The sequence below is a fragment of the Arvicanthis niloticus genome, chromosome 5 (assembly GCF_011762505.2).
Source record: "Arvicanthis niloticus isolate mArvNil1 chromosome 5, mArvNil1.pat.X, whole genome shotgun sequence".
Taxonomy (NCBI): Eukaryota; Metazoa; Chordata; class Mammalia; order Rodentia; family Muridae; genus Arvicanthis; species Arvicanthis niloticus.
In genome coordinates, this window is record NC_047662.1 from 4,295,989 (window position 1) to 4,321,825 (window position 25,837).

Genomic DNA, 25,837 nt, shown 5'->3' on the forward strand with positions numbered 1-25,837 from the left:
TCGATATTCTCAGTATATAGTTTATAGCCCTGGAAGCTATAAACTAGTAGCTGAGTTAAGAGTTGACGCTTTTTTTAGTCCAGGTTTTCAAGGTTGTTACTTGGGCACAAGTTCTAGGAGGTATTCCTCTGCCTTAACTCTTCAGGGAGCACGGCAAATCCAGCTTCCAGCACCGGGAGCCTGCAGGCTCCGCCCCTAGGCTCCGCCCCCGAGGCCGCGGAGCCGCCATCTTTTTTAGGGGCAGTGGGCCCATCTCCGAGATGCCGAAGTCTTGCGCCGCCCGGCAGTGCTGCAACCGCTACAGCAGCCGCAGGAAGCAGCTCACCTTCCACCGGTGAGGGATGGGAAGCCGGGACCCGACCCTACGGAACGCTCGCGGGCCTCAGTGCACCGGGCGGGAGATCCGGGAGGCCCACCAGGGTTTGCGGGCGCGGTGGACCGGGACTGCGGGGAGGGGGACGGGCCGGGCGTCAGCGGTGCTCCCGCCTCAGCCCGAGCCCCGCCGCCCCCTCCTCGCCTAGAAGCAGTAGGTGCTCAGTGCAAACTAGATGAGCGTGAGTGGCCTCTGACCGTGTCCCTGCTCCGGCCCCTCGTGCCTGCGTCACTTCGCAGGAGGCCTGGAGGGATGAGTGCACCCAGGATGGCCCGGCCTCATGGCAGAGACTTCGGTTGTGGGAAGGTGGTGGATCCCCTGTGCTGCAGCCCCGGGACCTCTTCTCCCAGCACGACTCTTGCTGAGCCGTGTCCAGGGAAGCACCTTTCAAGGCTCAGGCTTCGAACGATGTCTGGATGTCTGTGCCTCCAGGGCTCAGTTCCCCACGTCCTGGCAGCCCGCACACTGCGTGCTCGCCCTCCCCGCCCCCAGTACACTGTCTTAATGCTTCTACTGAAGAGTAGCAACCACAGAAAAATGCTCACCTCAGCAGCCCACAGAAGACTGCTGGTACCCACTTACAGTCTTCTCCTACCTGCCCACAGGGAGAGAGAGAGGCTGCATGTGACCTGCATTGATGTGGCCAGGCTTGAGCCTTCAATGGAATCTTTACTTTTCTAACTTCGGGGCCCAGCGAGAGTCATCCTTGCCCTACGTGCACCATTTGAGTTCTTTTCTGCATAGTATTCCATGGAACACGTGCCAGAATGTACATTCTGCATCGAAGGGCTTCTGGGTGGCTGCGTGGGTAGTTATCAAGGGACTTGGCTCTCCTGTCATGTTGCCACAGACTCAGGAATACAGTCCCCTCTGTTCGCTCTCATTTTTTTTTGTTTTTAAATTAAATTGATTTGTGTGTAGAAGAATCACATCACGCTCTTGCCATGTCTCCCATGGGATGGTCAGAGGACACTGTCTCTTTCTGTTTCGTGGGGCCACGGGGATTTTGCCAGGCACCTATCTCAATAGCTACCCCCTCCCTTCTTTTGAGACAGGGCCCTTTTCTGTGGCTCTGACTGTTCTGGAACTCACTATGCATTCAAAACTGGCTTTGAACGTTCAGAAATACCCCATTCCTCTAACGCTGGGATGTTGGCATCCTGTCTGGGAGACTTTGTTTTACATTGCCATTGGGGACGGAGCTCAGGCCTCCAGGAGTAGTGTGTAGACAGGTGCTCCACACACCGCCACATCTTTAAACTTGTTTGTTTTGGTTTTTCTCAAGACAGGGTTTCTCAATGTAGCCCTGGCTATCCTGGAACCTAGAGACCAGGCTGACCTTGAACTCAGAGCTTTGCCTGCCCCTGCCTCCAGAGTTTAAAGCTCCAGGGATTAAAGCTGTGGGTCACCACTTAAGTGTTTATGACACAATCATTGCACATCCTGGTAGACTTCCTGAGGACAGTTTTGATCTGTGTGTACCCCATGCTTTGCCGTCTCTCCTGTGTCTACCGTCTTTATCCTGACTTCATCCTGCTTCAGGCCGGCATTGCTTCTGTTTGAGAGGGCCTGCACGGCTTTGTCTTAAATGAACTCCCAGTAGCTTTGACTGGGCCGGTCTCTTTCCACGTGATTCCTTGGGCGCATCCTGACCTTTGCCCCAGATCTGCCCTGTCAGTCTCCATCCGAAGTCCTCCCCACTTCCTACACTGAGTGCTGCCTGCCATGCTCCAGATGGAGCTGCTCAGGGCTTCTCCCTAGTGCTGAGATCCCCCAGGCTGGCAGGCTCTGAGGGACATCCGTAGGCATGGGTGCCCATCTACCGCTCTGAGTTCAGCCGTCTGAAGAGTGCCTTGAACTTGACACCTAACTCATCAAACTTGTGTTCACCCAGCCTTGGCCCTCCGAGGACCCTCCTCCGATCCTCCTCGGACCTCTGGAGCTCCTCCTCCTCCTCCTCCTCCTCCTCCTCCTCCTCCTCCTCCTCCTCTTCCTCCTCCGTCAAGGCAAACCTTGATACCTGGCTTTTGCTTTTCCTTTCTCCTCCTCTTCCTCCCACCCCTAAGTTCCCCTCTCCAGCCTCAGCTGTCCTGGAAACTCACTCTGTAGACCAGGCTGGCCTCAAACTCAGAGATCTGCCTTCCTCTGCCTCCCGAGTACTGGGATTAAAGCCATGGGCCAGCACCACTACCTGGCTGTCTTTGTTTTTTGACACTGTCTCATTCTATAACTCAGGCTGCCCCTGAACTCCCATCAGTTCTGCATCAGCCTTCCAAGTGCTGGGTTGCAGACTTGAGTGGCTTACTAACCTAGCGTTGGACTGAGTGCCTTGCTCTGTCCTCTGCTCCTTTCCCGGCTCTCTCTCCTCATCTAGAACCTACAGTAATGCCCCTGTTACCTAAATCAAGCCCTCTGTGTGTCATGTGGTCCTTCTTCCTCCAGGTGCCCCAGCCAGACCAACATCTTTGTCTCCTGCCCCCACCCATCCTTTGTAAAGGCCACCGGGCTTGTCTTCTCCCTTGCTGCAGGGCCTGTTCAAATGTCATCTCGGCCGGCCCTGATTACCTACCACAGGGCTTCTTCCTGTTGTTTTCACCTGCTCCCGCCCTCACAGCCCAGCCGCCTCAGCCAGCCTTGCTCCTGTTTTAGGTGCAGGCTCCTGAAGGGCAGGGACTTGGTCCTTTCCACTGCCACCTTCTGGCAGGAAACCAGAGACCGGCAAGCGGCAAGCTCTTGAAGGACCAGAGGTGTCTCCTAGCATGTGCTTTGGAAGTGTAGCTCTCTTGGGCTCTTTGCCCATGTTTGTGAGCCTGGGATTTATATGTATGTCGGTAGAAGGCACGGTCAGAGTGTCTGGATGACTAACAACGTGGATTATTGAGTTTCCAAAGCCGTGCCATTGCTGTGCCCACAGGTTCCCGTTCAGCCGCCCGGAGCTGCTGAGGGAGTGGGTGCTTAACATTGGCAGGGCGGACTTCAAGCCCAGGCAGCGCACAGTCATCTGCTCCGAACACTTCAGACCTGAGCGCTTCAGCGCCTTCGGGAGCCCAAGAACCTGAAGCACAGTGCTGTGCCCACGGTGTTCGCCTTTCAGAACCCCACACAGGTAGGGTGCTGGTCTGACATCCAGCCAGGGTGTGTGTGTGTGTGTGTGTGTGTGTGTGTGTGTGTGTGTGGAGAGGGGAGCTTAAAAGGGTTTGCAGTGGGACTGAGGATGTAACTCACTTGGTAGACTAATGGCTTAGCATGCAAGAAGCCCTGGGTTTGCCATTTGGTGGTGGCACGTTTCTTTTTTTTTCCCATTTTTGTTTGTTTGTTTTTCGAGACAGGGCTTCTCTGTGTATTTCTGGCTGTCCTGGAACTCACTCTGTAGACCAGGCTGGCCTCGAATTCAGAAATGGCGGCACACGTCTTTAATCCCAGTACTTGGGAGACAGAGGCGGGTGGGTTACTGAGTTCGAAGCCAGCCTGGTTTACAGGGTGAGTTCCAGAGCAGCCAGGGCTACACAGAGAAACCCAGTTTCTTTTTCTTTTCTTTTTTTTTTTGTTTTTGTTTTTGTTTTTGTTTTTTGAGACAGGGTTTCTCTGTGTAGCCTTTGGCTGTCCTGGAACTCACTCTGTAGACCAGGCTGGCCTTGAACTCAGAAATCCGCCTGCTTCTGCCTCCCAAGTGCTGGGATTAAAGGCGTGCGCCACCACCGCCCGGCACAAACCCAGTTTCAAACAAAACAAAACAAACAAAAAAAACAAGATAAGACCCTGCTAGAAAGAAAGAAAAAAAATAATTTAAAGCTCCTTTAAAGTTTATCATGTGTGCTGAAGACGGGCTGTGGGTTTTTTTTTTTTTTTTTTTTTTTTTTTTTTGGCAGAGGTGGTTGTCTAGCATGTACAAAGCTCTGGGTTCGATCCCTAACACTGCATACATGGGCTATGGCTGTGTGCAATCACGGTGCTCCAGAGGTGGGGGCAAGAAGATCAAATACTCAGCCAGCCTTGGGACCCTGTCTTAGAACAAACAGGAAAGCCAGGTGGTTGCCCATAATCTCAGCTCTTAGAAGGCAGAGGCAGGAGGATTGCCACAGATTCCAGCCTGCAGCACATAGTGTGTCCTAGGACTTGTTTGCAGATACAGTGCAGTGTGACAGTTCTTAGTGTGATGGAAGAACAGGACTGGCTGAAAGAGGTCTGAGCATTCTCAGATCTCCAGTTTAACTTCACAGTCCTCAGTCTTCCCCGCCCCCCAACATTGAATTGGTGAGAAGCTGCAGACGGCCACTGGGGCCACTGTGGCAGGGACTTCGAATCTGCTTCGAACCTTTCCCTCGCAGGGCGCTGTAGGCCAAACGTCCACTGAGGGTGGTTACCAGGCTTCAGGGGATGCAGTTGGTTCCGGTCCTTGGCGCTGTAGCCTGTCTGGGTGCCACTGCCCCAGCGAAGCGAGTGTGAGCAAGGCTGGATTCAGTCAGTACTATTAGGTGTGGCCCACTTTAAGCTGAGCTAGGAGACTTGGGTGCCCTTAGGGCACCGCCTGGCCCATGATTAGGTTCCACTGTGTCCTGCTGAAGCAGAGCTATGTCTTCATTGGTATGGGAGAGAAGAGAGACCTCCTAAGAGAGCTGAGTGCACCAGGGCTCTCCATATCCCAGAGTGCTGTGTGGTGGCTGCTTCCTGGTCGGGCAGTGCTCACAAGCTTGAGTCTGGTGAAAGGTGAGGATACTCCCTGGAGACAGCAGGGTTCTGAGTTCAGGGTGCTTTCCCCAGGGAAGCTGTGGCCTCAGGCTTCCTCCTCCTGCTGTGAGAGCTCAGTGCATCACAGACTAGAGACTTGGACTTGGTGGGAGGGAGGGAGGGAGGGAGGGAGGGAGGGAGGGAGGGAGGGGAGGAGGGATAGGCGGGCTCTTGACTACAGAGACACAGGGCAGGGCCAGGACCTCTGTGCAGGGATTACTCAGGGATGGACAGCGGCAGCTGTAGGATCTGGTGTCTGCCAGCTCAGCCAGCCTGACTCCGCCTGCTGTTCCCAGGTCTGCCCTGAGGTGGGGGCTGGTGGGGACAGCTCTGGGAGGAACATGGACACCACACTGGAAGAACTTCAGCCTCCAAACACGGAAGGCCCCGTGCAACTGGTAAGACCCTGGGTACGAGTGGTCTCAGAGGGGCATATTTTGATGCAAACAAAATGAAGAAACCCAGTGCCCCAGAGGACCCAGCAGGAACAGTGGGATAGGTGGCTGAGCTTCAGAGCTTCTAAGTAAGACCACCATGATAGCTCCTCAGGATTTCAGAAGGGGAAATGGGCTGGAGCAGCTATGGGGCAGCTATGGCCCCAGCTCGTGCCTTCCTGCTGAGGACACTAGGCTCTTCCTCAGTACTCACTGACCTCTGTCCTCAGGTCTTACCAGATCGAGAAGCAATGGAGGCTGCGGAGGCCGCTGGCCTGCCCGCCAGCCCTCTGGGGTTGAGGAGGCCCCTTCCGGGACAGCCGTCCGATCCGGGGCAGCCGTCCGATCACAGCTACGCCCTTCTGGACTTGGATACCCTCAAAAAAAAACTCTTCCTCACGCTGAAGGAAAACAAGAGGCTTCGGAAGCGCCTGAGAGCCCAGAGGCTGCTGTTGTGGAGGACATGTGGCCGTCTGAGAGCCTACAGAGAGGGACAGCGGGGACAGAGGGGTCCACGTGCCAGACGGCCTGCACAGGGAAGCTGAGTGAGCAGGCTCTGGGATGTGGGGGCGGTGGCAAGACACCCTAGCAGGAGGTGGTGTTCAGCCCTGCTGCGGACGCTTCTGCTGCTGCTGCTGCTGCAAGGTGCCTTGGTGGTGTGGATAGGAAGCTGTGACAGGCTGTTGTCAGGTGGGGGTTGGGGGGCCCGAGCACTGTGGAGTGAGATGCAGTCTCAGGTCTCCTGGGCTGAGGCTGCCACCTGTGGGACAGCAGCAGTGACCAAATGTGAGCTGTCACAACCCTGTCAGAGATACTTCCCAAGGGAGAGGTGGTCGTTCTTACAGCCTTCGGGGTCCTTACTGTTTCCCCATAGCAGCCATTCTGATGGTCGGCAGGGCAAGGGTTCCCCATCAGCCTGTATTTCTGAGTGACTCTTTTTCTGCCTGGTTTGTGTGAATCTGGAATAAATCCTTTGAAGTCTCCATGCAGGCTGTCACTTAGTTGTCCCCTTGCTGCTTAGAACTCTCTACCCTATAAAGGACAGACAGGGTGTGACTACCTTGACTACAGAACTGACTTAAAGAAAACAAAGGTTGGGTTTGGGCTGCTGCATTGACTTGGGCGGGCCCAGTGGTTGAGCCCTTGCTCTTGCAGAGGACCCAGGTTCAGTTCCCAGCTCTTACATGATGGCCCATAACCACCCATAACTCCAGCTCTAGGGGAATCTATGTGTTCCTTGGACCTCTGGGGGCTCCATGGAAACACATAGTACACACAAAGAATATTCAAAAAAACCCTGTGACTAGAGGCACACCTGTAACTCAGGCATTCAGGAGGCTATGTCAGGAGGATCGTGAGTTTTGGGCCAGAATAAACCACATAGCCAGACTACTTCAAATGCAAACATGGCATCTTAGGTCTAGCTTCCTTATCGTGAGGTTCTGTATCTCAGGTAGACATTTAGCACAGCTTCAAGTCGCAGCCAGTGGTCTAAGCTAATGCAGGGAGGGGAAGGCACCTGGCGCGTGGTGGCTCACTGTCCCTTGGTAACACGCACAGATGGACAGAAGCGGCCTCAGCTTTTAGGTCAGCTTTATTGTTGGGCAGTGCTGCCACAGTCAGCTTCAGACAGAAGGGGCAGCAGTGCCCAGGGAGCCACAGGGCACTGAGGCAGGGCTCATGCAACGGTAGACACTGCAGCCAGTCTGTGGGGCAACAAAACATCCTCAAAGAAAAGAAAAGAAAAAAAAAAGAAAAAAAAAAAAGAAAAAAGAAAGAAAAAATTAGAGTTGAACTGCTTTTTAAAAACTGAAGGGTCTTGAGAATGGCTGAGGCAATGCCTGCCTTCAGCAGTTACCTCTGCGGGGCAACACCTGCTCAAGTGTAGAGCCTCCGCATCCAGCAGGTGTGCACCAAAAGGGATCTGAGAGCAGACTCCCTAACGGGACCCTGAGGCCTGGCAGGCAACAGTGCCACCTGCTGGACATTCACTGGAAGTGCAGGAGCCTGGGTCAGCCTTGGATCCATAACCAGTATTTGGCAGATTCATGCCTGCCCCCACTCCTTACAAAGGTTCCCTCCTTCCAACACCACTCTAGAGGAGGGTGTCCTGAAGGCAGGACAGGTGTCTCGTGTGGGGTGAAGGGTCCACTGGCAGCAGGGCCTCTTCTCTTAGCAATGTGGGCAGTGGGCTGGACAGTGCACCTCGGGACTTTGGGTCTCCCCTATCTGTTCCAAGCCAGGGCCTGGAGGAATGATTTAAGAAGCTGTAAAGGTGGGAAGAAAAGAGACTAGTTTCCAAACCCATTGTTCTCAGATAAAAAGCAGTTTTATAAACCCGCAGTCCTCTCCAGTCCATTCAGTGACGCTTCAGAAGAGAGAGGTGGCTTGTGGGAAGTCTACTGAGCAGCACACGGCACACCTTCCTTCCTTTCCATGCTTCCCATGAGCAGCGTGGGCTTCAGGAAGAGCAGTCCCATGTGTGAGGGCAGAATGCTCCAAATGCGTCCAGAGAGCTGCTGTGTACAGCCACGCGTGAGGGCCCACGGGTGTGACCTCCAGAGTCAGCTCAGGCCCTGCCCTCCAGGAACATGATCCCTGGGGAAGGACACGGCCGTGCTGCCGTCTGGCCAGGAAGCTCCTCAGTCCTACCCACAGCACCATGAAGCCAGGCTGTCTGCATGTCCCTTCACATAATTGATACAGTGCCACCTTCTGGAGAAATAAACTAAAAACATCTCATGTCTGGGTTTTTCCTGCTTCCAAATTTGTAGCCTCCTAGGAAAAGGTTTCTGTAGCCTCCTTCCTCAAGGTTCCCAAATGGTTTACCCGTCTGTGTCGATCCTGTGAGCTGGGAAAGAAAAGAACAAGTCAGGCTAGCAAACTGCCAGGGAAGCCTCCTCCACCACCTCCTGCAGCCCCTGGCCGGGCTAGGAGCCCCTGCTGCCGCTGCCGCTGCTCCTGAGGTTTTGGCCCTGGCTGGCCTGGGTCTCAGAGATCACACTCAACTTTAAGCAACTGCTTCTGTGCCCAAGAAAAAGGGCGTCACTTTTACAGAGCCACTCACAGCTATGGCCAGGTGCCACATCTCCCAATCCCCTGTTAAAGTTTTTGTGTATGGTGTTCTGTCTGAACAAACCACATGCTTGCTTGGTGCCATGGTCAGAAGATGGCGTCAGATCCTGAAACTGGAGTTACAGATGGTTGTGAGCTACCGTGTGGGCGCTGGGAACTGAATCTGTGTTCTGCTCTGAGCTGCTGGGCTGTGTCTGGCCCTTTTCTTTCTTTTTTCTTGAGTTTCACTATGTAGCCCAGGATGACAGAATCCGCATAGCTCAGCCTCTTGGGTGCTCAGAGGATCACACCTAGCCAAGAGTCTACTCCAAACACACCAGCTCCAGCCAAGTCTCTGAGCAAAGCATCTCTGCGTCTTTGGGACCCCAGTAGCTGTCACCTCACACACTCAATGACAGGGCAGGTGGCAGAGCAAGAGGCAGCTACTCACACTGCTTTGGTATCCTCAGGGCCTCACTGTCAGGCACCATGACCTGGTGGAGCACGCCTCGGAACTGGTACAGCACGCGAAGGCTCTTCTCCTCCCCAACACATGGGTCATAGAATCCCGGCAGCCCGGCCTGCACACAAACAGAGGGTCAGGTCAGCCCCTGAGCCCTGCACCACTCCCCTCTACCAGAGGCTGCGCACAGCCTGGATGAGGACACACACTCTGGAGCCTGACGAAGGAACGAGAATTTAGTTTACTTAGATAGTGCCAGACTGGTCCTTGAGCCCCTTGCTCAGTCCAGCCCGAAGCCTGCCAGACATAGCCCACAGCCTCTTTCTGGAACCCAGCAGACAAAGGAAATACAAGCACAGGAAGGCTTTGCCAGATGTTTGCTGACACCTGGCAGCTCAGTGGCTCCAGCACAGAAGCTATACAGGCACTGAGGCCTGACTGTCCTTGTCACGTGGATGGATCTGGACCCTGGGAGCAGGGGGCCGAGGTGAGCTGGTGCTGTACCTTGGAGGCTTCGGTGAGGATGAGCTTGGAGTCCTTCACCAGGCACTGCAGGGGCACGGTCACATCAATCACCTTTGCCTTCTCGTTCTTCCTGCTCCTGTCATTCACAAACTTCCCGTACCAGGCGTTCACGATGATGAGCCCTGGGGACAGAGCAGCAGGGGCTGACACAGGCCATCTCGACACTCCCCTCTGCCCATCTGAGAACCCCGGTGCCTGGCCCGGCCCGGCGAGGGCACACCCGCCTTCTCACCCATCCGGGACTCCTCAGCTTCTATTATTCTCCGGACAGACTCCTGCATCAGCCGAACCTAAGAGAGAAGATGTTGGGGACCCTGGGCTTGTTTTTGTCAGAGCACGATAAACATCCAGCTTGTGTTCATGTCAGTACGTCTAGGCAAGAACCGAAGGGAAAGGGGCAAACGATGCGGCCTCAGCCCAGCCTTCGGAAGGCTGGAGCTCTGAGACCTATTTGAGACACTGTTGGAGTCACCTAACAAGGCACAAGCCCACTTGAAGACAGCAGTGGAGGGACAGTGCCCGTCTTTCTCCTTAGTGATGCTGTACATGCAGGAGATGGATGAGAAAACTGTAAACATGGTCAGTGTTTAAGAATAAAGAGATACACAGTGATGAACTCAAGGCTAACCTGGGCTACATATTAATTATGGTGTCATTGTGAGATCCTGCCTCAAAATACACTTTGAGTGAGCAGCTGGACCCATGTTCTCTGTGGAACCTTCAGCTGGGCAGAGCCGTGCGCTGCTCCACCAGCGGCATGGTTGCCATGGGACATGCATGGGCTCACGTGGTCTCTGGGTGTCACAGCACCCATGGCTGCACCCTGGTATTAAGCCATGAGCTCCTGCTCCCTTGCCCCCGTAATAGCACAAGGAGGAGGAGACCAGGGCCATAGGCGCCATGCTACAGAGCCGAGCTGCTGGGACTCTGGAGCTTGTCCACCCCAGGGCACAGAGCATGCCCCCGAGAAACAGGAAGCGGTTAAGTAAAGTCCCTGGGCTCTGTCACAGCCCTAGCTTCAGCAGCATGGGCTAGGAGGGTGTGGAGGTTTGCCCTTGCCCTGTGCTCTGCGTAGCGGCAGTGGGACACTCACAGCGGCCTCTGCCTCTTGCTTCTTCTGCAGGATGTCGCTGGCTGTGTTCTCTCTCTGCTTTTCCAGTTCCCTTAGAGAAGCAACCACAAGTCACTCTACAGCGAGCGGACTGCGCCCCCTGCTGGACTGAGCCCAGAGTGCAGTCTGTGATCTTAATTGGATTTCTACTTCTAGAACTTAAAAGACACTTCCAAAACAACCCCAGGCTAGACTATGCATCTTCCTTTAGCTTGAGATCGCCTTCCTTGTCCACCTCCTTGATGGAGAGCCCTGAACTGCTGTGTCCTTGGGAGACAGCTCGGGCAAGCAGGGTGATTCAGACTACTATGGACGCACATAAATACCTGTTCCTACAGCAAAGGTCGGCCCACACAGTCGTGCCAGTGACCTGATGAACACACTCTCTACTCTTGGTCTTAAATATCAAAACAACAGGGTCCCTACACTGGAGTAACTCAGAGGTCACAGGTAGCCAGGGGGCACCCTGTCCCTCCTCTCAAGCTTAGCATTTCTGAGCTTAACAAAGGGCCTCTCCGTTTTCTGAGAGATGCTTAGAGTCAGTTTTGGCTCAGAGAGCTCCCACAACAAACTGCACAGCCGGCCGTTCTGCGCAGCACAGACCTGATCCAGCCCAGTCCCAGCTCAGTGACAGGTGCCATGTCTACGATTAAAGAGGGGGAGAGAGCATTTCTGTTATCCTGTTTAGAGCCTCAATCTAGTCACTTCTGAAAGTGGGACTGGCTGGCCAGGGAGGGGAGCACAGTTCCCTGTGGCTGCTGCGGCTGGCTGACTAGTACCTGTCAGGACCCAGGCGCCATGCCAAGCACTCTGGGCACTAACTTGTCACATTTTTCCAGTTCTCTCTCCAGTTTAGAATAGACGGAGGTGCGGGATCTCCATGTAAAACTCACCTCTCTTTCTGAGCCCTGAGGTATGGTCTGATGATCAGCCGGTGCACTGCCAAGTAGACGACCAGAGGCCCCACGGTGGCGTAGAACACAGCACTGGGGAGCAGCTGATCCGTCAGATGGATAGGGAAGAAGTAGGTCTGACTGGCCCTGTTCAGCCTGGGAGGGCACAAGAGCAAAGCCCACAGGACGGGTCAGGTCTTCCAGGGAGGAGAGCTGGGGTCTCTCAGCAACCAGTACACCAGGTCCAAGGCTGAGCTGAGGATGTGTGATACTTAACTGGTGTCCAAGGCCTCAGAGGAGAGGAAAGCAGTCCCAGAGACAGCCTGCGTAAGTGAGGTGTTTCCAACAAGTCAAGGCCTTCAGAAGGCACAGATTAAATTGGTCAGATGGAGAGCATAAAGGGACTTCCTGGTTGTAGACTATTTATTAGAAAGGATTCAAGCCTGGCATGGTGACACACATCATTAAGCCCAGCAATGGGGATGCAGAGGCCTTGGGTCTTTGTGAGTTTGAGATTGGCATGGTTTATCTAATGAGACCCTGTCTTAAAAAAGATGGAAAGGGTCGGGCGGTGGTGGCGCACGCCTTTAATCCCAGCACTTAGGAGGCAGAGGCAGGCGGATTTCTGAGTTCGAGGCCAGCCTGGTCTACAGAGTGAGTTCCAGGACAGCCAGGGCTACACAGAGAAACTCTGTCTCAAAAAACAAAACAAAACAACAACAACAACAACAACAAAAAGATGGAAAGGATTCGTTACCAGTAGGCAGGTGACAGAAACAGACCAACACTGAGAAATCTCAGACTTAAACACCCCTTGAAACACAGTCAACAAAACAGCAAGGTTAATACAACGTGATACAGAAAAGCTCTGTTTATAAAAAATTAAATTCATTTAGATTTGAGTTCTACCTCCAAGACTCCTAGTGTCCATACAGACACTTGGAAATCTGAGCTCTACCACACTCAGGTCAGGGCCGAGGGACGGCCGACCCACATAGACAGTTCATGGTAGAGGCGGCTTAGCAGTTACAACATGCATCTTCTTCCAAGTTCAGTTCCCAGCAACTGCAGCTGGAGGCTTGGAGCTGCCCAGCTCCAGGGGATCTGACGCCTCTGGCCTCCAAGACACCTTGCACTGGTGTATAGAGCCACACTCACACACGTAATTAAAAACAACAAATCTTTTAAAAGTTCAGTTTAAACAGTTTAATATCACAGCAAACAGGTGACAGCCTCTCCCTGGGAATTCTCGCAGAAGTGCTCAGACCGAGCCCAGCTCTGAATACAGTGCCCGAGCTGTCAATGTGGCAATTCAGATGAAGAGGGCTGAGTACACAAAACCTGACCACTAGGTCCCAGGAATCCCAGCTCAGAGATGTAAAATGGTAGTGTTTCTGCAAAAATCTACTATTTGATTTATGTGTATGAGTGCTTTGCCTGCATTATGTCTGCAATTGCATGCAGAACCTGCAGAGGCCAGAAGGAGGAAGTTGGATTCACTGGACCTTGAATTACAGTTTAGTACTCCCTTTTTTTTTTTTTTTTTTTTTTTTTTGGTGGATACCTGGGTATGGAGGTCAGAGACAACTTCAGGTGTCAATCCTAAGGAGTTGCTTCCTTTTTCTTTTCCTTAGACAAGATCTCTCAATGGCCTGGAAGGTGGCTAGCAGGCTAGGGTAGGTCTGTCTCTACTGTCTCAATGCTAGGTTGCAGCGTATGCTGTCACACTGGACTGCTCACATGGATTCCGGGGGATCAAACCAAGTCCTTGCAAGCACCTTACTGATGCTAGGACTGAAGACATGACTGTCTGATATGAATGCCACATAAACAGCTGTACACTGCACTGTCTGCATCTGTACACCTCTTCCTCCCCTATTCCTGACCGCAGCTGGCTTAAGTCCATACATGCGATTATCCATGGGTATGAGGACACTGTATGCAGAGTTAGATATTTGGAAGCAGGCCAAGATGGGGCTCTTGAGGTGACAAGGTTGGAAATACAGCACAGCCGTTCCTTGGGATTCATGGGGTATGGGTTCTAGGGCGATACCAAAACTGTAGATGATGGTACTAAAAACATGGGCCACATGGGGAAGACCCACACAGACAAGGACTGAGCCCCACAGAGTTGCCTGTTTGGGAGACAGGAAGAAACAGCTAGAAAGAAATCAGAGCTACTACAGCTTGGTGTCCAAGAGTTCTGGCACAGAGCAGTCAAAGACAGGTCAGAGAGGCAGAAGCTGCTAACACCAAGGCAGAAGAACGTGGATAGCTACCTACCCTTCTGCATGCAAAGCAAGATTCCAGGCGGCCAAAGGCTACCTCCAGAGAGGGCTGGGAAGATGCCTAACTGCAGTACAATAGACACATGAGCGAACCAGGAAGCTAGATGTATACACGTCTGAAATCTCAATACTGAGGTAGCTGAAACAGGAGGATCCCAAGTTTGAGTTTCAGGTTAGCCTTGGCTATATGACTGTATCTCAAACAAAACATCCAAACCCTAGGCAAACTCACATGGCATGACTCAAGGACTGAGCAGCATGGAGAAAGGTGTGCTGGCATGCTGTCAGACAAGGTGTCTGATGCTGCAGATGCCCAGGGTGGCACTGGGCAGGCACAGGGCAAGCCACCGGGCAGGTTTGGTGAGGGCGCAGTGGTCGTGTATCACCAGGGAAGGTGGATACTAGGCCTGCACGAACTCACTGCCATGCCTGTGCTCCCCTGACCTCTGCTCACATAGCCCAGACAGAAGCAATGGCACACTCAAGAGTTAAACCCCATGCCTTGGTCAGCATGGGTCAGGCTCAACTTACTTGACTTTGAGAGAGACACCCTGAGGGACGCCAATGCTCACAGCTGCCCCCAAGACGCTGTGTCGGGAGATCTTCCTCTCGGCTCCATACTCCACTATTGTCCCAAAGAAGCCTGCCCTGCGGGGGCACAACAGGGCTGCTGGCATCCACGGTCAGAGCCCTCCTGCCCACCAGCCGCTGAGTCCCTATACCCCCTCCCAATCCACATCACGCATGGGAGCAGACCCACGATGCCCCTGGGGTAACAGCAGACCTGGGAGCCCCTGGAGGGTCTCTAGCCATCCCACCCAGCAAGAGGCAATCAGGGCATCACATATGAGAATGACATGCAGGTGCCAATCACAGCTTCTCCCTGAGAGCCCTCCACAGAGCCGGGCCACCTGTGCCAGCAAGGCCGAGACTTACTTGAGGGACCCTTTCACTCGTGTCTGGTCGTCATCCTGGAACTTGTGCTGGTAACTGATGAGTGCAAAGGAGTGAGGGATCCCCAGCTGGAGAGGAGGAAAGCATGCAGGGTCAGCCTCCCAGTGTGGAGGACGGTGCCTTGCTGTCTGCCCCGCTGGGCATCTGCAGGCAGGGGGCTACTCAGCCACTATCAGTGTAATGAATTCTGGGCGATGTCAGCAATCTGCCACTGTATGATCTCACACAACTAAGGAACCAGAGACACCATTGGGTGACATGGTCTCACCCTCAAGTTCACCACAGGCAGAAATGCTACAAAGCACAACTAGAAACTCGGAGATTTCTAGACAGAGTACAGTATATTAGCCTCTCATAAAAACCTGAGCCTGTGCAGCCAGGAGGAACTGAGGGGCATTCACTCTCAGAGACCCGCTTCCCATCGGCTTCTCTCCACCCCCTCCCACCCTCCCTGCCCGCCTCCCCCCTGCACCCAAGAGCACCATTCTGATATAAGAAAGTGAAGCTACTCTAAAACGATCTGAACACATCCACCTGGGTGCTGGAGATACCCTCCTTCAACACTAAAGGCTGGTCACTGCGGAGTGTGCCCTCAGGGCTTAGAAGCATGAGGAGCCACCCCCTCAACACGAGATTGCAGCTCCTCTACTCACGCACCTGCAAGGCCACAGTGAAGTGGCAGGTCTTAGTGTCCCGGACGATGCTAGTGTTCATGGCTGACTGGATACCCCACCGCCACTGCAGGTAGCCCACAGTGTTCTTGTCCAGGTTCCGAGCTAGGACAGTGGTAAGGCCGGGCCGGAGTCCACGGGATGAAAACTGCAGAGCACAGTTCGTCGTCACAAAGCTGAGGGGACACAGACAGAAAGGGTCCAGCTGTTGTGGGCTTTTAGCTCTCTTCTTTCGGGTTCTCTCGTCAGGCTGGACATCTCTCTAAGCCAGGAGAGCAGCAGCGCAAGGCACAGGAAGCATAAGTCTCGGATCCTCCCTGGGGACCCTCACTCCCCGTCATCCACCGTCAGAGCCCCTAAATGTTGTACGCTGAGCTATCAGAAGGCAGTCCTGGGGCTCAAGACAGTGATCCTGAAATTGCTGAACTGGTGCATGCCAGCCTCCAAGTGACATCGACATGAACACAGAGGAGAGCCGCCCACCTCAACCACATGCCACACTAAGTCACAAGTCCTGGGTAGAGCCCTTGCAGGTGTGTGCGTGTGTTTTATGTGTGAATGTTTTGTCTACACTCACCTGTGTGTACCACACGCATGCCTGTTCAGTCCACTGGAACTGGGTTGCAGGTGACTGTGAGCTGCTATGTGGGTGTGAGGACTCAAACATGGGTCCTCCTAGGAGCACCCAGTGCTCCTAACTGTTGAGCTGTTTCTCTACACACCCCTTTTAAACCTGCCCGAGGGATCCTGATATTCATCCCTGTTGGGAACTAGTTTAACTGAAATGACAGAAAAGTGGCTTCCCAGGAAGGAAGCTGGACAAAGGAAGAGGAGCCCCACCTTCCGGTTCTAGAAGACTTTTCAACAGTGAAGAATGAAGCCCAACGGCTGCTGCTGTTCAGACACAGCCCAGCTTTCCCTGTGAGTCTACGCAGTCTCATCACTTCTCTCTGGAGACAACACTGTGCCATGAAGGTGACAATACACTTTTTTTTTTTTTTTTTTTTTAAGATTTCTGTATTTATTTTATGTATGTGAGTACACTGTAGCTGTCTTCAGACACACCAGAAAAGGGCATCGGATCCCTTTACAGACGGCTGTGAGCCACCATGTGGTTGTTGGGATTAGAACTCTGGTCCTCTGGAAGAGCAGTCAGTGCTCTAACCGCTGAGCCATCTCCCCAACACTAACTTTTAACTATTATTACTCTATATTCCCTCCCAGGGGCTTCCCTCAGCTAAAAGAATAAGAGCCAATTCCTCAGTCTCTACAAGACCCAGCCCAATGTCTGCCATCTTTTTGAAAGTCAGCCATGTTCTGCTTCTGCCAACATGAGGTAGGGCTCCAGCTGAGAGAATGAAACAGCTAGAGTCCCAAGACAAAGCTCAGAGAAGCCAAGAGACACAGGAATGTGACCCTGTCCCAAAGAGAGGAAAACCATCTGGTGGGTAGATAAGTTAGACCCTGGACAGAGAGGGAGAGCATGCCACAGGGCTGCCTCTTCTGGGGGACAGGGTCTCACATAATCCACAGGCCGGCCCTGGACTCTCAAATGCTGGATTACAGGCATTTACAACCATGTTTGCCTTTCCTGTTTTCTAAGACGGGGTCCATAGGTCCACACTATCTTAAATCTGTAATGCTCCTGCAGCAACCCCACAGCAGTGGGGATCATGGGCACACACCACTAAACTTGACCTTACCCAGCAACTCTCTGTTCTGTCACAGTCTTCTGTGTCCCATGGCCTCAAACTCTGTGAATAGCCAAGGACAGCCCTCAGCTTCTGACCGTTTTTTCTGTGTCTGCATTACTTACTACATGCTTGGTTCAACTCAGCAACTTTCAGGACTGAGTCTGGAAGTGGCCATGCAGTAGGGAGTCCTGGATGGAGACATGGCTGATCTAATGTTCTACCTCAGTGAGGACAGGTTAGCCCTGGCTGGCCTAGAACTTAGTATGTAGACCAGGCTGGCCTTAAACTCAGAGGTCCACTGCCTCTGCTTCTGAAGTGCTGGGATCAAAAGTGTGTGCCACCCCCTTGCCTTCTCTGTTCTTAATGACAGCTGTGATGAGGTCAGTCCCCTCAAGCTTCTGCTACTGTGACTTCCCACTACAATGGACTGTTCTCTGGAACTGTGTGCTGAAATAAACCCTTCCCCCACTAAGCTGCTTTCATTGGGTGTTGTTACAGCAGCCGGGAAGGACAGAAGCCTAGAGAGTGGGTCGTCTCTATCAGCTACAGAGGCCACAACACCCACCACATGTGGCCAAGTCCACCAGACCAGGTGGTCCCACGGCCTCTGGGGGTGGGGGAACCCACACAGCTAAAGTTTCACGGTCCTCCACGATCACGGTCCTCACAGGGTTTGAAGGCAAATGGTCCCAAGCTGGGAAGCCTCTCAGCACAGAAGAAGTCTGCTGGGGCTAGGCTATACTTTCTAATACAGATCTCTCTCCGGCTGCAGGCTGCCCATGGCCCTTGTCCAACTGTGCTCACACACGAGTAACCTCAGATGTTGATCACAAGAACCCACAGGCTCTAAGACCCTAAGTTAGCAGAGCACCAAAGAGGAGTCATTGTGTGTATTTACCATCTGGATGTGAGGTTACGGAACAGCTTGAGACCAAACAGAGGCCCCTGCAGATCTCCAGCTCCAAACTCCAACTGTGGGAAATAAACAGAGAGCATCATTGCTGTTGTCCCTCCAGCAGCAGCAGCCAGGGCTTGGCCTGCACCTGGCCAGGCTCTGGACAGAGGGCTGGCAGACCCCTCATGTTTTAGTGTTCTCTCTGCCCCTGGAGGTGACTGCAGCCCCAGATTCACAGGGAGCCCCGACTATAGACAAAAGACTCCTCTAAAGAAAAGTCAACCCTGCATTCTGACCTCCCTGGCTCAGGTCAGAGAGGAAGGAGACTGATGGTCCTCACTGTCTCTGCTGTGGGCAGCTGTGTAACTCCCTTTGGCGGGCTCCCTGTAGTGCTGGCTCTCCTGACAGGAAGGTCTCCCCAGTGGGCCCGGCTGCCTCATAGACTAGCCTGGGTGACTTCCAAGTGCCTCTTCAATGTCTCTTTACTGTAGCTGCATTTGCTCACAGCTGGCTCTTTCATGGCCAACAACCATGGACCAGATATCGTGACTGGCACCACCTTCTGCTGGTATAGCAAAGGTTCAGCTCAAACAAGGACACCGACTTCCCAGGTTTGGAGTGCTAGAGTTAGCACTGCAAAGGACACTGATTGTATCCCAACTTTAAATAGTTCAGTGCACCACCGGGACTCCTGATATAAGACATCTATCTGTCCTTCGTGGCAAGCAGCGTCGCTGGGCATTTAGAACCAACCCTGTCCCCGCTGTAGCATAAGCACCTCAGGCAGTGTGACTGTTCACTAGCAGGACCACATGTGGACACCAGAGTCCAGCTGTTCTTACCTCTCCCCATCCCTTTGCAGAAGTGACACGTCGGAGTGCAAAGTTAATGGAGCCCCCACCGTTGCCGTTCTGGGTAGAGAGACTTCCAGAGAGGATGGCTGTGTCTGTAGCTGTCAAGGGCGCCTAAGGGAAGACAGCTGCCGGTAGCAAGTGGACGGAAAGAAGCAATGGGGACACAGGTCCCCTCAGGTCAGCACACAAGGACAGCTGGCCTGCTCAAGTGCTCTGGTCCCTTCTCACTTCACACCAATGCATGTGACCGCGAAGGTGCCACTTCATTTTATGAAGCGTTGCTTCTGAGAGGCTCTAGCTGTGGGACTATGTAGATGAGGCTCCTGCCCTGCCTCCTGAGTGATGGGAGGTAAAGTCATGCCCAGCTATATGCATTATGTATGTGGTCCCGGGGATCAAGCCCATACCCTGCTCTTATCAGGAAGACACTCTACCCACTGAGTTACCTGCTAAGCTGCAGAACTTCAAGGGGAGAATCTACAAAACCTACAGGGGATGGCTGCACACCAAGTCTAGCGGACCATGGCATGGCTACATGGAGACCTACCACGGGCCGTCCCATAAGGTGCTGTCTGGGTTGCCTCGTTCCAACTTGACACTAGGGTTCTGGAAGTACTAAGGGTTCTTCAAAGCAGCATGGCCCCCCGGAGTTAACTCCATGGGGTACAGTCATGCACTAGGAAATAAAGACAGACTCCTTGGAGGCAGAGTCCCTGGTGTCTAAGTACAATGGCCTGACCCTACTGCATCCAGGGTAGGGTGGCATTCTAGTTCCCTGGTTCAGGACCTGAGCTGCTGTTGCCTCCCACAGTCGAGTATGCAGACTGAAAAAAGCTTTGAGAGCTCTCTGCTGGCCAGAGCCGCCTTCTCTCCTGAGATCACCACAGCTCTGGGCGCCCATCTTAAACTATTAGCACTCCTAATTGGCAAGGCCTGAGCCCGGGAGTTGAGCACTGGCATGCAGCTGCCTTGTGTGTGGGCAAAGCAGTAACAAACAAGGCCAGATGGAACATGTTTGCATGTTGCTTGCATGTTCTTTCTCTCCTCCCCCAGTGGCTAATTGCAGTCTTTCATGAATAAAGACGAGGAGAAACCCTGAGCCGACTCCCACCCAGCTGCCCCGGCGCCACGCCTCATTGACTGCACTTGGAGAGGGGTCTGTGTGCTGTACCTCGATGGACTGGGATATGTGCATCTTATTAATCTCAATCTGCGGAAAGCCACTTGCGGACACATCGTCATATTCCTCATCATAGCGATCAAAAAGGTCGGTGGCATCTACTCCGACGCTGATGGTTCCCTGGGGCAGAAAAACAAGCAGTCAGCACCAAGTGCGCTCTCTGTGGAATAAAAGCACTGTGGCAGAGCGCTCAGAGGGTGACTTCATTGGAAGGACAGGGCGACATGGAGCCCACAGCATCAATGTCACAGTTCAAATCAAAAGCTACAGAACGCCTTGGACTATCAGAGCCAGAAAACACCAGTTCCATGACAAGAGCCAGCCTGCTCACCCACTGAAGGAGCGTGCACCGAGGCAAGACATGGCAGCAAGAACCACATGGCTTGACCATGCGGGGACCACACAGGACCCTGGCTGTATCACCTAGACACTGGCTCTGTGCACTAGGCACCTTCACTTGAAAACCACGTTACAGTTCCGAGACTCAAGAGTGTCCCCCGGACCAAGACACAGGTACACAATGTGCACACGTGTTCGCACACTGCTCTGCCTCTGAAAACTCAGTTGAACAACAGAAAGCAAGAAATGCTAAGCCAAACTTGCTCACAGCGGCCGTGGTTAGGGCAGTGATGGCCGAGATGAAACTCCACAACCCAGAGTGACTTGGGAAGGGAAGGGTTCACTTGGCTTACACTCTCACAGTCCATTGCTGAGGGAAGTCCGGACAGGAGCTCACACAGGGCGGAAACCTGGATGCAGAGGCCATGGAGGGTGCTGCTTACTGGCTTGCTCTGCCTGCTTTCTTATAGACCCCAGGACCACTAGCCCAGGGATGGCTCCACCCACCATGGGTTTCAACCCCCCCCCCATCAATCACCAATCAAGAAAATGCTCTACAGGCTTGCCTATAGCTCGAGCTTATTGCAGACATTTTATTAACTGGGGTTCTTGCCTCTCGGTGATTCTAGCCCGTGTCCATTAACATAAATCAGGCAGCACACCGATTAAAAAAAATGCTTACCTTGAACAACAAACATGTTCACCATTTTCTTTCAAAGTTCTAAGACTTTTCTCATAGGTACATATCTTAGCTCTGTGTGTGTGTGTGTGCGCGTGCACACGCATGCACGCACACTCGCAGAAATACATACATTTTTATTAATTTCTCTTCAGACTATTATTTTTCAAGACAGGGACTCAATTTGTGACCTCGCTGGTCTAAATTCACTGTGTCTGTCGCTCACATTGGCTTCTCTGATTCTCAAGTGCTAGGATTATAGGACCAGCTCGGCTCCATTTCAAGATTAAAAACTATCTTGTGTCAGACGGTGGTGGCACACACCTTTAATCCTAGCACTCAGGAAGCAAAGGCACACAGATGTCTGTGAGTTCGAGACCAGTCTACTTTATGGATTGAGTTCCAGGAACACAGAGAAACCCTGTTTCAAACAACAACAACAATAATAACAACAAAAATCCAGCTATGTTGTTACAAGGTCAAGATAAGTTCATTCCTGTTTTCTGTAAAACTTTGCTTTGATCATGTCTTGATCCATTTTCTGGAATTTGATATGTTCCACACCCTATATTCTGATCTCCACCCTGATAAGACATTCTGCCAAATAATTCTGAAATGTTTAGCCAAGATTCTAGTCAAAATTCCTCTGGAAACCCCTCAACCCTTGAACCCCTCCCTAGTCTTTCAGAGTTTTGGACTATATGAACCCCACCTTCTCCTGTCTTCATGCTGTCTTTTCAAACCCCATGTCAGAAAAATAGTCCTGTCTGATAGAAGATAAAACCTGCATAATTTGACCAAAGAATTCAGGTAATGGTGTTTACTCTCTTTCAGTGGGATGACCCTGCACCAGCCAGCTCTGTACTTCTGACCCTCCTGCCCCCACCCCCAGGGCTGGGATTGTGGGTGTGCTACCTCACCAGATGATGACATTCACTCAACCATCACCAAAATAAGACAGGATATTCCTATCACCCCAGAAGTAACTCAAGTGTCCCCAAGATGGGGGGCAGTACAAGCACAGACCTATGACAGACAGAAGTGACGGCCTCCTGGGAACCTAATGGAGGAGCAAGGACAGAGGCCACTCGGGGCTGCAGAGGGCCTAGAGAGCTACTGTCTGGAGCCGGATCCTTTAAAGACTAGCATCTGGTTTGGTGGTACATAGCCACAGTCCCAGATGCCGGTGGCAGGAGTAGTTTTTGAGCCCAGAAGGTCAAGGTGAAGGACTCCTCATGTCTTCCACATGTGCTGCTGCAAGTCTCAGAGCAGCACCAACAACCAACCCCGCACAGGATAGACCTGCTCTTGCTTTTCTTTTAGAGACAGGACTTTGCTTGCTATGTGGTCCTGGCTGGCCTATGATTTAACACTCAGACTAGCTGGCCCCAACCTTGTGGCAACCCTTCTGCCTCTGCCTCCCGAGTGCCAGGATTGCAGGCACACACTGCCATGAGCAGCTGAGACAAACACTATGTGTTTGTTAAGCAGCCCTACTAGGTTTTCATTACAGCAACACAAGACTGACACAGGCGTAGGAGAATGGGCATCTCAGGGTGTGCCATCTAGAACTTGTCTGGAACCACACCTCCAGCACAACCTCCAGCACCAGTGCAGGCCACCTGTTGGAGACATGACTTTAATCCCAGCACCACATCTAGGTCTGAAAGCTTTGCAAATAGCATATATTCAGCAAGGCATGGTGGTACAGGCCTGAAGTCCTAGCAATGGGGACACGGAGACAGGAGGATCATGATTTCCAGGTAAGCAAGACCTTTCATAAACAAAAGTACAGACACTAACTCCACACTGACAACCAAGCGACTGATTGATACAGCAAAGGGAGAGAAGCCATTAGAAACTAAACCTGCGCTTGCAGTCATCACCTCCCGCTGCCCTGCTGTTCTTTAACAAGACCACGCTAAGCCAGCGACTCAGACTCACCAGCCTTGGCGCTGACCCAAATCTATGGGAAACAACAAACTGAAGAGGTGACATGAGCTAAAGACAGTGCTGGGCACAGTGACAACTCTGTCCTGGATGTCCTGGATGTCCTGGACTCTATAGACCAAGCTGGCCTCAAACTCACAGATTTCCACCTGCCTCTGCCTCTGCCTCCCAAATGATGGGGAAGGTGTGCACCAGCATGCCCAACACCAAAACCTTCTTCCTTTGAATTTTACAGGACTCAAAAGGAAAGTGCCATTCTTAGCTCCAGGATGTACACTACAGAATGGGGTGCAGCTTGCTGACACGCTGTAGAACAGTGTCTAAAGATGGCCACCAGAGACACAGGTGGCACCAAGCCCTCACACAGCAAGAAGGCCTGGAAACTGAGCTGCCATGCAGCTGGCAGATCTAGATCCTTGACTCAGACCTCTGTAACTCTAGGTGTGTATAGGCTAAAAGATCCAACCCACAGTACGGAGATTATTAATTCACCCCTTTTTAGGCTGGTGATAACTAGCCTATGGGACTCCGCCCAGTTTCCTGTTTATTCAGCCAAGCCAATCAGAAGAATTTAACAAGCACAGCTAGTTGAGAGAGAGCTCCATTCACAGCCGCATGGTCTCCTGCTTCTTTTCCCTTCTCTAGCCACTACCACTCCTTCCTGAGAGAAACTGCACCCGACAGACTTGTAGCACTCTTCACTTTCTCATTAATAGGTACGTACACACACACCTCCCTTACCCCTGCTTCTGAGACAGAGCCTTACAATTTCAACAGTGATTCTTTATTAACTCAGTTTCCCCAAAAGGCCATGTGGTGACTTGAACATCTGCCGTGGGCTTAGGCATTCAGGCACTTGGTCCCCAGCAGGCAGCACTGCCCTGGGGGGCTCCGGTGTCAGCAGGCTGGAGGGATGTGAGTCTCAGGCACTGGAGGCTTGCACTTCTGGCTTCCTGCCCCAGTGCTGCCCAGCCCCTGAACTCTCACCCTCTAGACCAAGAACCTCAGCTAGCTCTTGCTTCTGTGAGGTGCCCTGAGGTGGTGCTGGATGACAGCAGCAAATGGTAGTGGACAGGCAGCTCTGGTGATGAGCAGCACAGAACCGTTCAGTCACTGAGAGCCAGGGCCAAAGACTTTACAACTGTAGGAAGGAGCAGCAGGGAAACGTGTCAGCACGGGAAGAGCCTCGGCTCACTGCAGCCTGTAACTCAAACGGTAAGAGATGCATACAGGGGCGGGAGAGATGGCTCAGAGGTTAAAAGCACTGACTGTTCTTCCAGAGGTCCTGAGTTCAATTCCCAGCAACCACAGGGTGGCTCACAACCATCAACCATCTGTAATGGGATCTGATGCCCTCTCTGGTGTGTCTGAAGACGGCTACAGTGTACTCATATAAGTGAAATAAATACATCTTTAAAAAAAAAAAAAGAAAGAAAAGAAAAAAAAAAAGAGAGAGAGAGAGAGATGCATACACAACAGTCCTGCGGGGAATCCGAGGCCTGAAGACAATGCAGCCAGTGCTTAACCATGACAAGCCCCAGGGCTGGGTCAACTTCTCACACCACAGCCACATTTTCATTCTGGGGACCTTCTCTAGCCCTCTGCCACTGAGCACAACAAACATGGGTGCCAAGGGGCTTCCTCCTGTCCTGTCCTGTCGCTAAGGCTTTACATGACTCTAAGATCATGTCCACAGAACAGACAGAAGGCACAGCAGCCTCATCCTGATGGCTGTGCTCTGTCTTGGAAACTAGGGCGAGAGAGAGAGAGAGAGAGAGAGAGAGAGAGAGAGAGAGAGAGAGACACAGAGAGGACGCATGAACACGCACATGTGGAAGTTAGAGTACGTTTGTGAAGTCTATCACATGGTCCCTGGAAATCAAACTAAGGTTGTCAGAATTGGCAGCAAAATAGCTTTATCCATCGAGCCATCTCTTCAGCCCCATAACAGAATTTAAAAAAGGGGGAAGGGGGTTGATACCTTTAATCCCGGCTGGAGGCAGAGGCAGGCGTATTCTATCTGTGAGTTGCAAGCCAGCCTGGCATACAGAGTGAGTTCCATTCCAGGACAGCCAGGGCTACAGAGAGATCCTGTCTCAAAAACCAAAAACAGGAGGGAAAAAAAAAAAAAAAAAAAAAAAAGCGCCTTGTTTATGTCTTTAAGAAATCATTCTAGGATTGATTTAAATGATCTGTATGATCATTACTTATTTTCCTTGATATAACTGCTTTTCAAATATCTGCTGCTAAAGCTGAATTACACTTCTACGCCATTATGTGTGGGAAGACAATGGAGCCTTTCTAAGTAGGAAAGGATGCTTTGCTAGTTTCTATCAGCCTGAGTAACATGGAAAGAACCGAATGGACTAGGAAACAATGTAACAATCTCTATGTAACTATCACATAACAGGGTCAAAAAAGAAACCCAAGCCAGTGATGGGGGGCAGCGGCTGCTCTGGGTCGATGGCCACTCTGGGAACTTTACAGACAGGAATCACACCAGCTCACGCGACATGAGACCCTCATCCAGCAACTCTATTCCAGGCTCTAGGCTCTAATAGGCAGCATGGTGTACCATACAATCCAGGCACCCAAACCAGAAGGGAGGGGCAGAGTGGCCCAGTCAGAAGACCAATGTCACCAGTCTATAGGAGTGAATGTCATGGTCTGCTGGCCACAGCCCCCGCCCCCTCCACACACACTGGCTCATTATGGATGGGTTTTCTCAGCGGGAAATGCAGACAGAGGTTTT

General features: G+C 52.3%; 2 protein-coding genes across 2 annotated transcripts in view; one reads left to right on the plus strand and one right to left on the minus strand.

Moving 5' to 3' along the window:
* The first annotated feature begins 205 nt into the window (after nt 1-205).
* On the plus strand, nt 206-6,518 carry Thap3 (THAP domain containing 3). The gene is given in 5 exon segments (XM_034502123.2): nt 206-334; nt 3,288-3,418; nt 3,421-3,479; nt 5,398-5,499; nt 5,766-6,518. Coding segments are annotated over 5 exon segments (681 nt in total). The 5' UTR covers nt 206-260; the 3' UTR covers nt 6,081-6,518.
* Nucleotides 6,519-7,111: 593 nt separating this feature from the next.
* Dnajc11 (DnaJ heat shock protein family (Hsp40) member C11) overlaps nt 7,112-25,837 on the minus strand; it is a 40,403-nt gene continuing 21,677 nt past the window's right edge. The window contains exons 5-16 of the mRNA XM_034502121.2: nt 20,109-20,237; nt 18,926-19,048; nt 18,087-18,160; nt 15,481-15,670; nt 14,806-14,891; nt 14,401-14,517; nt 11,582-11,737; nt 10,671-10,740; nt 9,810-9,867; nt 9,557-9,699; nt 9,041-9,170; nt 7,112-8,386 (exon numbers count right to left, since the gene is read on the minus strand). Of these exons, the coding sequence (XP_034358012.1) occupies nt 8,361-8,386; nt 9,041-9,170; nt 9,557-9,699; nt 9,810-9,867; nt 10,671-10,740; nt 11,582-11,737; nt 14,401-14,517; nt 14,806-14,891; nt 15,481-15,670; nt 18,087-18,160; nt 18,926-19,048; nt 20,109-20,237 (1,302 nt within the window). The 3' untranslated portion in view covers nt 7,112-8,360. The remainder of the gene's footprint in view (nt 8,387-9,040; nt 9,171-9,556; nt 9,700-9,809; nt 9,868-10,670; nt 10,741-11,581; nt 11,738-14,400; nt 14,518-14,805; nt 14,892-15,480; nt 15,671-18,086; nt 18,161-18,925; nt 19,049-20,108; nt 20,238-25,837) is intronic.